Source organism: Myxine glutinosa, chromosome 6 (assembly GCF_964187855.1).
Source record: "Myxine glutinosa chromosome 6, kmMyxGlut1.1, whole genome shotgun sequence".
Classification (NCBI taxonomy): Eukaryota; Metazoa; Chordata; class Myxini; order Myxiniformes; family Myxinidae; genus Myxine; species Myxine glutinosa.
In genome coordinates this window covers 80,639,654-80,653,492 of record NC_136266.1, presented here as the reverse complement: position 1 = coordinate 80,653,492, position 13,839 = coordinate 80,639,654, and the positions used below count along the sequence as shown (strand labels likewise).

The following is a 13,839-nucleotide window of genomic DNA, read 5'->3' as shown; positions in this document are numbered from 1 at the left end:
AGAATCCAACCTGCAACGAGAGGGCAGATACAGAATCCAACCTACAACGAGAGGACAGATACAGAATCCAACCTACAACTTGAGGGCAGATACAGAATCCAACCTGCAACGAGAGGACAGATACAGAATCCAACCTGCAACGAGAGGACAGATACAGAATCCAACCTGCAACGAGAGGACAGATACAGAATCCAACCTGCAACTAGAGGGCAGATACAGAATCCAACCTACGAGAGGGCAGATACAGAATTCAACCTGCAACTCGAGGGCAGATACATAATCCAACCTGCAACTAGAGGACAGATACAGAATCCAACCTACAACGAGAGGGCAGATACAGAATCCAACCTACAACTAGAGGGCAGATACAGAATTCAACCTGCAACTGGAGGGAAGATACAGAATCCAACCTACATCTAGAGGGCAGATACAGAATCCAACCTACAACTAGAGGGCAAATACAGAATCCAACCTACATCTAGAGGGCAGATACAGAATCCAACCTGCAACTGGAGGACAGATGGGCAATTCCACGAGAAACGGTCCGCAGAGGTCAAATTTTTAATTTGACTGAAAAAGTTCATGTTATGTACCAAATGAAAGCTGAAAACATGTACTTTCAGATAATATCAAGATCACTGATTTAGCTTGCTCTGTTGACTTACATCACTCATTGCAATTAATGAAGTCATTCTACTGAAAAGCGCAGTAAAATTGGCACTCGATAATGCAAAGAACTATTAATTCATTAGTCTCGCAATTCATTGGTATGAAGTCAACAAATGCTATCCATCAGAAGCTACCTGTATGAAGATTATTTCAAAACCAATTGAAAAAAATATGAGTTGTCCTTCTATGCTTAATTAAAACTCAAATTAGGAGTCAGATGTCACTCCGTGACATGTCACTCCATAACGAAAATTTGACATTTGTTTACTTTTCTCTTTAACTGGTGGATGAAAAACCAAAATAAATCCAGGGTCATTAAGAACTTATACCACCCAATCATTGTACAGTATAATTTTTTTTTTTTTATCTACAAAAAATAAATTAAAAAGAAAACTTGTCACTCCATAACGTTACGGAGTGACTCATTCTGTCAAACAATTGATAACTCAGCCTGGAAAAAGGTGGCGGCAGAGTAGCTGTCCAAGAATTCATTGCGTGCCAGATTTTACTTCCGTATGACAAGTTTCAAGTTTACGCGTGCTCATCTTGAGCGGTTTTGAAATCAGTTTACATCCAGCAATCGGTGAGTACAAACTACACCTCTGTTGTCACCTGCCGATACGCGTCGTAAGAGGAAAACTAGACAAATCACCGCGCCACCGCAGACCGCCAACTTTGCAGTGGACAAGCTGAGTGAAGCCACTTATAACCTCTGTCAGTTTTTGTGGCCTAAAACATTTCATGATCTTTTAGATGATTCATAGAAGGGTACGGTGCAATTCATATGGTTAATTTGTCGATGCATTCATATTACAGAAAGGATGCCATTGACTGCTGCCGAGCGACAAAAGCGTTTTCGAGACAGGCACAAGGAAAAATGCAGGGAGCTGGATGCGAAACGCAAGAGAGAGGCGCGTGCTGCTAATGTTGCGAAGGCAAGGGAAAATGAACGTGCGCGTCAGCGGAGATGTCGGACGAAGGGCAAAAACACTGTGAGTCCTGTTCCAACTTCTCGGTCTCCTGCCTACAAGAACAGCTCCAGCATCGGCAAGGCTGTTAAACGAGCTCGAGAGGCCCTCCCGAAATCACCGAGGAAACGCAAAGCTGTTATCAGACGGCTAGCTGTCGGAAACGAACCTACCCAACATGAAGTTGACACGGAAAGCAAGTATGCTCCCGAGCACAAAGTTCCTGCCGATGTTAGTGATGCTGTTAAGAAAATTTATGAGCAGCCCGATATTTCATGGATGTCGCCAGGGAAGAAAGACTTTGTGGTCATTAAGACTGGGAAACGGAAGGACAAGGTTCAAGAGTTTCCTAATGATGACAATACGAGAGGCATACAGTTTGTTTTGTGAGAAATATCCAAACATCAAGATCAGCTACTGCAAATTCGCAGCACTTTGTCCAGCCAATGTATGCCTCAATTCAAAGTTTCCGCACAATGTCTGCCTCTGCAGATATCACGAAAACATGCGCCTCTTATTGGAGGCATTGTCATCTCATGTACCTGGACTTTCGACCAACTTTCGTGAATTCCTTGGAAGCATTGTATGTGATCAGGATTCGGACAACTGCATGACAGGAAAATGTCAGGAATGCCATACCAAGTTTGCCACAGTGTATTCTGTCGACGACAAAACAGCTAACCTGCCGCTGAAGTGGTTTCAGTGGGAGACAATTGAGCAGCGGGCCACAAAAGTAGCTAAAGATGGGACTGTTCAGGATGCCCTGCATGAGATATGCAAACAACTTCCACACTTCAGCTTGCACTCATCTTCTTTGAAGATAGAAGGAAGGCAGTCGATGGTGATCGCGTTGTCGTCCAGGTCGATTTTGCGGAGAACTATGCTGCGATAGAACAGAATGAAATCCAGAGTGCTCATTGGAGCCACGTCCAAGTCACTCTATTCACAGTGTGCGCCTGGATTGATGTTAATGTTACCGAGTCTTTCGTTATTGTTAGCTATAACCTCCAGCATGGCAAATATGCTGTTCATACCTTCCTGTCCAATATCATCACCACACTGATATCACGCCACCCCAGGATTAGGGCAATTGACTTTTTTCAGATTGGGGCAGCCAGTCAATATAAACAGAAATTCTTGTTTTCCAATCGAACATTCCTTCAAGAATTGTTCAATATTCAATTATCCTGGAATTTATTTGCCACATCTCATGGTAAGGGCGCTGTTGATGGGATAGGAGGTGAGGTAAAGAGGAGAGTTTGGTTGGCAAATCTGGCTGGGGTTCCTGTATCTGATGCAGAATCCTTCTTCCGCGTAGCAGCGGCACAGTGCAAAAAGATCGAAGTTTTATTCATCGCAGCAGGAGACATTGAGAAGTGCCAGTCGCAATTGGACGAGCGCTGGCAGTTAGTGACGTCGCTTCCGAAAACACACCAAACACACTGTGTGAAACCTGTGAGGAAATATGTTGTGAGCGCCTCTATGTACTCAACAGCGGAATAATTTGAATTGGTGAGTCTTCACCCCGAGTGCGATGTATCATCCTTGGAATGTCAAAATACTGCTATTCCGGCACCTGCTGAGCGCCCCAGGTCAGACAGTCAACCCCAAGTGCACCCTGGTGACTTTGTGACTGTGAAGTATGTCACAAAAAAATCTAAAAAGTTGTTTGTTGGCCAGGTGACTCAGATAGTAGATGATGGTTGTTTGGAAGTATCATTTTTGCGAAAAGCGGGCCTATCTGACTTGGCATATACATTCCCAGAGGTGGAAGATAAATCCTGGATTGATTCCAACCAAGTCGTCAGATTTCTTCTTCAGCCATCCCTTGACCATCGCAATCATTATGTATTTGCTGAATGTCCTTTGGGAAAGGGAACCTTTTGCAGGGCAGTCATGTGAAGTTTTGTGATGTGGCCAACTGATTAATTCCAAACTTTGTTTTGTTTCTGGTCATCCACTCGTAAATTGTTCTCAATTTCTTTAGTCTATTTCTTGACTTTTGTATATGTTTATTGAATATTTTCTCAGTTCAGATTTTTATTTTTATTATTTTATTAAGCCTGGTGTTGGGCTAGCGGCTAGGGTGCCAGCTTAGGATCCTAGGATCCTGGGTTCGAATCCCGGTCGATCGCTGAATTAACGCCAGGGGGGTTGACTCAGCCTGTCATCCTTCCGAAGTCGGCAAATTGAGTACCAGTTCACTGGTAATTCCCTGTTTGTCGTAAAAAGGCGACAAAAAGGGTTGGCGGCAGGGAGGGCATCCGGCCGTAAAACATTGCTTCAAAAAGGGGACCAAAAAACAACAACAACCACGGTCCCCGAAAAAGGCCAACCCCCGCTTGCGGGGAAAAATGGCCTCTAAAGGTGGTTTTTATTTATAATAAACTCTACTCAGACTCTACTCTCTATCGCTCCATTCTTCATCCCTCAGATCGGCAGTCTGCAGCCTCCTCACTCTCTGTAGACCTGGACAAAATCACAGACTGGGCAAACAAGTGGAACATGTCTTTCAATCCTGACAAATCTCACACTCTTACGATGTCTCTCCGAAAAGACCGACTGGACAACCCTCCCATCCACTTTCTGAATAATCCTCTCCAAGAAGTTCTGTCACTCAAGCTTTTGGGTCTCACGATCTGCCATGATCTTTCCTGGGAAACCCACATTTCAAATCTGGCCTCCAAAGCCAGTCGCCGACTGGGCATCCTCCGTCGTGCGAAGTCCTTCCTTGGCACACCTGAGCTCCTCACCATATACAAGGCTTTCATCCGCAGCTCAATGGAATACCGCTCTCCCCTCTGGGCTGGTGCTCCTGCCTCACACCTAGCTCGTCTTCACGCTGTTGAAACCAAAGCATTCAGAATCATTGGAATCTCCCGCGATTAAGCTAACTCCGAGGGCCTCTCACTCACTCACCGCAGGCAGGTTGGTGGTCTTTCCGTCTTCTACCGACTCCTCTCTGGCCTTGCCCCCCCAGCTCTCTCTGGGCTCTGTCCCGCAAATATTCCTACAAGTCGCACAAGATCTGCCTGCAACCCTCTTATGGTTAAACTGCCAAAATCAAGACTCTCTGCTCACCTTCACTCCTTCATTCCTCTTTTCTCCCGCCTCTGGAACAAACTCCCTCACTCTCTTCAATCCCACTCCACCCTCCAGGTCTTTAAAACAGCTGTGCACCACCATCTCTTATCTTCCCCCATCCAAAACCTTGATCTTTTCTATCCCCGCTAATTTCACCCCAATTCCACTTTTTTGAAATACCAACTTCTGTCCTGGAAGTCCTTGGTGTCCTTGTGTTTTATACTTCTCCCACCCCCCACCCCCTTCCCACGCCTCGTCCCCCCAAGCCCTCTCCCTCCCACACATCTCCCTGCTCTTAAATGTTGTGTGCTCTCAAGTGTTTGTGTGCTTCCCCTTCTCTTGTCTTCCGCTCCCTCTTTTTATATATTTTGTTTGTCTGGTTGATTTGTTTGTAAAGTAAATGTCAGCTCTTTCACGAGCCTCGATTCAGTATACAAAAAAAAAAAAAAAAAAAATCTAAAGTGTTAGATGTTGAAACGCCAGCAGCACAGGTCAGCTGGGTTCAGAATGAAAGCCTGGTGTTATCTAGAAATGATTTGTTGCTTTGGGAGAAATCTCAAAATTGATTCGTCACTCCGTAACGGGATTTTTCGTCACTCCGTAACGGGACTATTGTAATTATTTCAGAGTAATTAGGTCATGTCTGGAATTTTGAAACCCCTGTACTGAAGGCACAACTATTAGTGTATCTTCCCAGTATTTCATTACAATTTTATAACTATTGTTACGGGGTCCTCACCGATCTCCTCCTGGTCTCGGTAAACCTCCGAACCCCGCGAGGAGCCCCGGCAGAAAAATATATTACCCTGTGTTGAAAATCAATCGTGAAACCACACCAATGATTATAAATGAACAAACTTGTATTATAAATCACACCCAGGTAATACGGTACAGTAAATGGCCATTCAGAGTGCACTCCATATATATCTTATATAAAGTCAAGTGACTCACGGCCCTGCCAGCAAATGAACGGACACTCCTCAATGTCTCTATGACTTTTCCCAAGGCGAATGGGATTCGCTCCAGCGGTCGATGGAACGAAATCCGGTCGAAGCCCGAATCTCGCTCTCCAGAGGTGTTACTTCACCGCTCCCTCAGCAAACCGCAACGTAATTGGAGACGAAGCGGTCGCACCCCCTCCTGCCCGACAGACCGTAGGATGTTGGGGATGACGATGACACGAAGCAAACGTTCACCGGTGTCCGAAGCACGGGGTTCAAAAATGGCTGACGGCTCTGGCTTGAGCCGATGCGACGAGGCAAGGATTCGTCAGAATCTCAGCGCCCCAAATCTGTCTACGCAGATTTCTCCACTCCAGCGAATATTCTTATCGCCGGATGTCCCTTCCAGGAACACAAAATCCCCTCGCGGCTGTCGGTAAACCTGGCTCGTTACGGAGCGCTGACGTCACCGTCTTCTCCGACTTTTTGTCCGCTGCTTCTTCCTCTTCACCTCATTGTCTTCTCCCTCGGTTTCCTGTTTCACTTACAGTTATCCTTTTTCACTTTTGATAACCGTTCATGAATAATAAACCTTGTGAAACTAATAATTAATACATGATATCAGAAACATGTCCAGTGGGTGAAAACCACAATAACGGAAGCCACGAATCCATAACACTATTGTGAGAGCAGAGTTTTCAATAAATGTTGTTGTTGTTTAATAAATGACAAAAGACAGTGTCACTCCGTAACACAGTTTTTGAATGTTAATTACTTGACAATGGTCCAACTTACAGGAACTCCATTGATATCTCTGTAAAGTGCAACTCTTCCTTTACAATATGATATATAGAGAGTAGGTACTAGTGGCTTTATCGCTATGCTAGAGCAATCATAGTTCACAAAAATGACTCAAAGTGTCACTCCGTAACGTCGTGGAATTGCCCAGATACAGAATCCAACCTACAACTAGAGGGCAGATACAGAATCCAACCTACAACTAGAGGGCAGATACAGAATCCAACCTACAACCAGAGGGCAGATACAGAATCCAACCTACAACTAGAGGGCAGATACATAATCCAACCTGCAACTAGAGGAGAGATACATAATCCAACCTACAACTAGAGGACAGATACAGAATCCAACCTACAACTAGAGGACAGATACAGAATCCAACCTACAACTAGAGGGCAGATACAGAATTCAACCTGCATCTAGAGGGCAGATACAGAATACAACCGGCAACTAGAGGGCAGATACAGAATCCAACCTGCAACTAGAGGGCAGATACAGAATCCAACCTGCAACTCGAGGGCAGATACAGAATCCAACCTACAACTAGAGGGCAGATACAGAATCCAACCTACAACTAGAGGGCAGATACAGAATCCAACCTACAACCAGAGGGCACATACAGAATCCAACCTACAACTAGAGGGCAGATACAGAATCCAACCTGCAACTAGAGGACAGACACAGAATCCAACCTGCAACTCGAGGGCAGATACAGAATCCAACCTACAACTAGAGGGCAGATACAGAATCCAACCTACAACTAGAGGGCAGATACAGAATCCAACCTACAACCAGAGGACAGATACAGAATCCAACCTACAACTAGAGGGCAGATACAGAATCCAACATGCAACTAGAGGACAGATACAGAATCCAACCTACAACTAGAGGACAGATTCAGAATCCAACCTGCAACGAGAGGACAGATACAGAATACAACCTACAACTAGAGGGCAGATACAGAATCCAACCTCCAACTAGAGGGCAGATACAGAATCCAACCTACAACGAGAGGGCAGATACTGAATCCAACCTACAACTAGAGGACAGATACAGAATCCAACCTGCAACTAGAGGACAGATACAGAATCCAACCTGCAACTCGAGGACAGATACAGAATCCAACCTGCAACTAGAGGGCAGATACAGAATCCAACCTGCAACGAGAGGACAGATACAGAATCCAACCTACAACTAGAGGGCAGATACAGAATCCAACCTGCAACTAGAGGACAGATACAGAATCCAACCTGCAACGAGAGGGCAGATACAGAATCCAACCTACCACTTGAGGGCAGAAACAGAATCCAACCTGCAACTAGAGGGCAGATACAGAATCCAACCTACAACTAGAGGGCAGATATAGAATCCAACCTACAACTAGAGGGCAGATACAGAATCCAACCTGCAACGAGAGGACAGATACAGAATCCAACCTACAACGAGAGGGCAGATACAGAATCCAACCTACAACTAGAGGGCAGATACAGAATCCAACCTGCAACGAGAGGACAGATACAAAGTCCAACCTACAACTAGAGGGCAGATACAGAATCCAACCTGCAACGAGAGGGCAGATACAGAATCCAACCTACAACTAGAGGGCAGATACAGAATCCAACCTGCAACGAGAGGACAGATACAGAGTCCAACCTGCAACTAGAGGGCAGATACAGAATCCAACCTGCAACTAGAGGGCAGATACAGAATCCAACCTACAACTAGAGGGCAGATACAGAATCCAACCTGCAACGAGAGGACAGATACAGAGTCCAACCTGCAACGAGAGGGCAGATACAGAATCCAACCTGCAACGAGAGGGCAGATACAGAATCCAACCTACAACTAGAGGGCAGATACAGAATCCAACCTGCAACGAGAGGACAGATACAGAATCCAACCTACAACGAGAGGGCAGATACAGAATCCAACCTACAACTAGAGGGCAGATACAGAATCCAACCTGCAACGAGAGGACAGATACAGAGTCCAACCTACAACTAGAGGGCAGATACAGAATCCAACCTGCAACGAGAGGGCAGATACAGAATCCAACCTACAACTAGAGGGCAGATACAGAATCCAACCTGCAACGAGAGGACAGATACAGAGTCCAACCTGCAACTAGAGGGCAGATACAGAATCCAACCTGCAACTAGAGGGCAGATACAGAATCCAACCTACAACTAGAGGGCAGATACAGAATCCAACCTGCAACGAGAGGACAGATACAGAGTCCAACCTGCAACTAGAGGGCAGATACAGAATCCAACCTGCAACGAGAGGACAGATACAGAATCCAACCTACAACTAGAGGGCAGATACAGAATCCAACCTGCAACGAGAGGACAGATACAGAGTCCAACCTGCAACTAGAGGGCAGATACAGAATCCAACCTGCAACTAGAGGGCAGATACAGAATCCAACCTGCAACTCGAGGGCAGATTCTCAGAGAATTCAACAAATTGTCAAAATTACTGTTGAACCAAAATGCCCAACAGTTGGCAGTGCACACACCGCCCAGGTGGTCACTTGTATTTGTTTGCAGCAACAAAAATGAAACATTGTGAGGGGGAAATGAACCCCACAAGCAACTTCGACGTTTCAAAACTTTCCGACAACCTTTTGTCGCCTTTTATATTTAAGTTTCCTCAGACACAATAAACACTTCCCCTCCCCCCAAATCCCCACGTCACAGATAAAATTTGACAAAGTCACACATAAAAACGTGCAGGTATCTCCCTTACATTAAAACATGCAGGTATCTCCCTTACATTAAAACGTGCAGGTATCTCCCTTACATTAAAACATGCAGGTATCTCCCTTACATAAAAACGAGCAGGTATCTCCCTTACATTAAAACGTGTAGGTATCTCCCTTATATAAAACGTGCAGGTATCTCCCTTAGATTAAAACATGCAGGTATCTCCCTTACATTACAACGTGCAGGTATCTCCCTTACATTAAAACGTGCAGGTATCTCCCTTACATAAAACGTGCAGGTATCTCCCTTACATTAAAACGTGCAGGTACCCTTACATAAAAACGAGCAGGTATCTCCCTTACATTAAAACGTGCAGGTATCTCCCTTACATTAAAACGTGCAGGTATCTCCCTTACATGAAAACGTGCAGGTATCTCCCTTACATTAAAACGTGCAGGTATCTCCCTTACATAAAAACGTGCAGGTATCTCCCTTACATTAAAACATGCAGGTATCTCCCTTACATAAAAACGAGCAGGTATCTCCCTTACATTAAAACGTGTAGGTATCTCCCTTACATTAAAACGTGCAGGTATCTCCCTTACATTAAAACGTGCAGGTATCTCCCTTACATTAAAACGTGCAGGTATCTCCCTTACATTAAAACATGCAGGTATCTCCCTCACATTAAAACGTGCAGGTATCTCCCTCACATTAAAACGTGCAGGTATCTCCCTGACATTAAAACATGCAGGTATCTCCCTTACATAAAAACGAGCAGGTATCTCCCTTACATTAAAACGTGTAGGTATCTCCCTTACATTAAAACGTGCAGGTATCTCCCTTACATTAAAACGTGCAGGTATCTCCCTTACATTACAACGTGCAGGTATCTCCCTTACATTAAAACGTGCAGGTATCTCCCTTACATTAAAACGTGCAGGTATCTCCCTCACATTACAACGTGCAGGTATCTCCCTTACATTAAAACATGCAGGTATCTCCCTTACATTAAAACGTGCAGGTATCTCCCTTACATAAAAACGTGCAGGTATCTCCCTTACATTAAAACATGCAGGTATCTCCCTTACATAAAAACGAGCAGGTATCTCCCTTACATTAAAACGTGTAGGTATCTCCCTTATATAAAACGTGCAGGTATCTCCCTTAGATTAAAACATGCAGGTATCTCCCTTACATTACAACGTGCAGGTATCTCCCTTACATTAAAACGTGCAGGTATCTCCCTTACATAAAACGTGCAGGTATCTCCCTTACATTAAAACGTGCAGGTACCCTTACATAAAAACGAGCAGGTATCTCCCTTACATTAAAACGTGCAGGTATCTCCCTTACATTAAAACGTGCAGGTATCTCCCTTACATTAAAACGTGCAGGTATCTCCCTTACATTAAAACGTGCAGGTATCTCCCTTACATTAAAACGTGCAGGTATCTCCCTTACATTAAAACGTGCAGGTATCTCCCTTACATTAAAACGTGCAGGTATCTCCCTTACATTAAAACGTGCAGGTATCTCCCTTACATTAAAACGTGCAGGTATCTCCCTTACATTAAAACGTGCAGGTATCTCCCTCACATTAAAACGTGCAGGTATCTCCCTCACATAAAAACGTGCAGGTATCTCCCTTACATTAAAACGTGCAGGTATCTCCCTTACATTAAAACGTGCAGGTATCTCCCTGACATTAAAACGTGCAGGTATCTCCCTTACATTAAAACGTGCAGGTATCTCCCTTACATTACAACGTGCAGGTATCTCCCTTACATTAAAACGTGCAGGTATCTCCCTTACATTAAAACGTGCAGGTATCTCCCTTACATTAAAACGTGCAGGTTTCTCCCTTACATAAAAACGTGCAGGTATCTCCCTTACATAAAAACGTGCAGGTATCTCCCTTACATTAAAACGTGCAGGTATCTCCCTTACATTAAAACATGCAGGTATCTCCCTTACATTAAAACGTGCAGGTATCTCCCTTACATTAAAACGTGCAGGTATTTCCCTTACATAAAAACGTGCAGGTATTTCCCTTACATAAAAACGTGCAGGTATCTCCCTTACATTAAAACGTGCAGGTATCTCCCTTACATTAAAACGTGCAGGTATCTCCCTTACATTAAAACGTGCAGGTATCTCCCTTACATTAAAACGTGCAGGTATCTCCCTTAAATTAAAACGTGCAGGTATCTCCCTTACATTAAAATGCGCAGGTATCTCCCTTACATTAAAACGTACAGGTATCTCCCTCACATAAAAACGTGCAGGTATCTCCCTTACATTAAAACGTGCAGGTATCTCCCTTACATTAAAACGTGCAGGTATCTCCCTGACATTAAAACGTGCAGGTATCTCCCTTACATTAAAACGTGCAGGTATCTCCCTTACATTACAACGTCCAGGTATCTCCCTTACATTAAAACGTGCAGGTATCTCGCTTACATTAAAACGTGCAGGTATCTCCCTTACATTAAAACGTGCAGGTATCTCCCTTAGATAAAAACGTGCAGGTATCTCCCTTACATAAAAACGTGCAGGTATCTCCCTTACATTAAAACGTGCAGGTATCTCCCTTACATTAAAACATGCAGGTATCTCCTTGTTACACCAAAACGTGCAGGTATCTCCCTTACACCAAAACGTGCAGGTATCTCCCTTACACCAAAACGTGCAGGTATCTCCCTTACACCAAAACGTGCAGGTATCTCCCTTACATTAAAACGTGCAGGTATCTCCTTGTTACACCAAAACGTGCAGGTATCTCCCTTACACCAAAACGTGCAGGTATCTCCCTTACATTAAAACGTGCAGGTATCTCCCTTACATTAAAACGTGCAGGTATCTCCTTGTTACACCAAAACGTGCAGGTATCTCCCTTGTTACACCAAAACGTGCAGGTATCTCCTTGTTACACAAAAATGTGCAGGTATCTCCCTTACATTAAAACGTGCAGGTATCTCCCTTGTTACATCAAAATGTGCAGGTATCTCCCTTACATTAAAACGTGCAGGTATCTCCGTTACACCAAAACGTGCAGGTATCTCCTTGTTACACCAAAACGTGCAGGTATCTCCTTGTTACACCAAAACGTGCAGGTATCTCCTTGTTACACCAAAACGTGCAGGTATCTCCCTTGTTACACCAAATGAAAGCATGAGCTGATGGACTCGTTGAAGCGATCATGTCGCACGTGTTTGCTGTTGGCGCATTGACCATTGTGCTAGCAGGGCCTTTGTTTAGCGGGACGCAGGACGCAGAAGCCGGGAGCATGTAGCGAATTAAAAACCGAGACGTCGCACTCAAAGGATTCAAACCCTCCATGCATCCTGCGTCTCGCTGTCAACTACGGTCTAGGCCTTGGACACGAGGCGATCCATCTATCCGTCGGCCCGTGCATCACATGGCAGTGCGAGGGGCGGGATACACACGTTTCTTCAACATCGGGAAAGCAATATTCCATTTAACTAGAAATCGTTTTAGCTTTTGTTTTCTAATCCATTCCACGTGCGCTGCCCTCGACCCGAGGTGTCAATAACCGTGGAAGCCCCTTCACGTACGGCCCCGTACCGATGACTTTCTTGTCCGCCTGAGCCTTGGGCTTCTCTGGTGGTGCCTCGGCCTCACTCATGGTGTTGTCCCCCGGTGGTCTGGGCTGGCGGTCGATCGGCCGGCCGTCTCGCCTCGGTTCTGCTGCTGCCCCTTCACTTTGCTCTACCAAGATGGCTACCACTCCGCTGGGCAGGGCCGCGGCGCTGGGCGGGGGCGTGGCCCGGGCGATAACCGCGTCATCCTCACCATTGGCTGATATGCAGAGCCCGTAACCTTTTCGCCGATTCCCATTGGTTAACGGCTCCGTTGCGCTCGCTGAATATTCATGTAGGTCATTAATATTAATGAGCCGGACTCGCATTCGGGTCCCATGTCCATTGGAAGTGCTCGGGTCTTTGTTTGCCAGGAGGTTGCTTATTTGTTATTGTTGTTTTTTAAATGATCTGTGTGACGAGCAATAGGTGACTGGCACCGAAAACGGACGTCGGCGAGGGAGCAAACATCGGTTGTCGATTCGGGAGATACATTTCTCATGGTGTTCCATTTTGATGAGACGCCCGAAAAGAACGTTTCCATAAAAGGAGCTTCGGAGGGCTGCTCGTTACTGCCAAGTGCCAAGGCTCGATTCTTTAAAAGTGCATGAATGGGTATATGTTCTGTGACGTATTACGAAACTATTTATGGTGAATTAGTGTAAAAGCAAAATCAAGAGCTTTTATGAAATCGGACAACAGGGAGCTTAGACCGGAAATGGTCATCACCATGGATGATCCTTCACATGTGTGTGGTGAAAACAAAACGGTACTTACACAAGCTTACATTTGGCCTTGCGCTTTCATGCCCTCTCATAAATCTACCCGACTCGAGCCACCCCAGGTCCCACGTGTTCTTCCCTCCAAAAGTCCAGCCTGGTTACCTCCGCCACCAAGGGTTATGTTTTCACCCCTGTCTGTCTGTCCGTTTGTGAACAAAATGTCTCAAAAAGTTGTGGACGGATTCGGACGAAATTTGGCACAGATGTATTTTTTGGTGAAGATCCGGATTCGGATCCGGCTACTAGAAAATTTTAAAGTGATTCTTCACCATTGGGAGATAGGGCCAAAA

At 45.0% G+C, this 13,839-nt stretch overlaps 1 protein-coding gene across 2 annotated transcripts in view; it reads right to left on the bottom strand.

Moving 5' to 3' along the window:
• The window catches only part of LOC137430009 (Y-box-binding protein 3), a 67,772-nt gene extending 54,784 nt beyond the window's left edge, over nucleotides 1-12,988 (bottom strand). The window contains exon 1 of one of the 2 annotated variants that reach the window (XM_068120464.2): nucleotides 12,754-12,988. In XM_068120464.2, coding sequence (XP_067976565.1) covers nucleotides 12,754-12,814 — 61 coding nt within the window. In that variant the 5' untranslated portion in view covers nucleotides 12,815-12,988. The remainder of the gene's footprint in view (nucleotides 1-12,753) is intronic. The other variant, XM_068120465.2, reaches the window with a different exon arrangement.
• Between the last annotated feature and the right edge of the window lie 851 nt (nucleotides 12,989-13,839).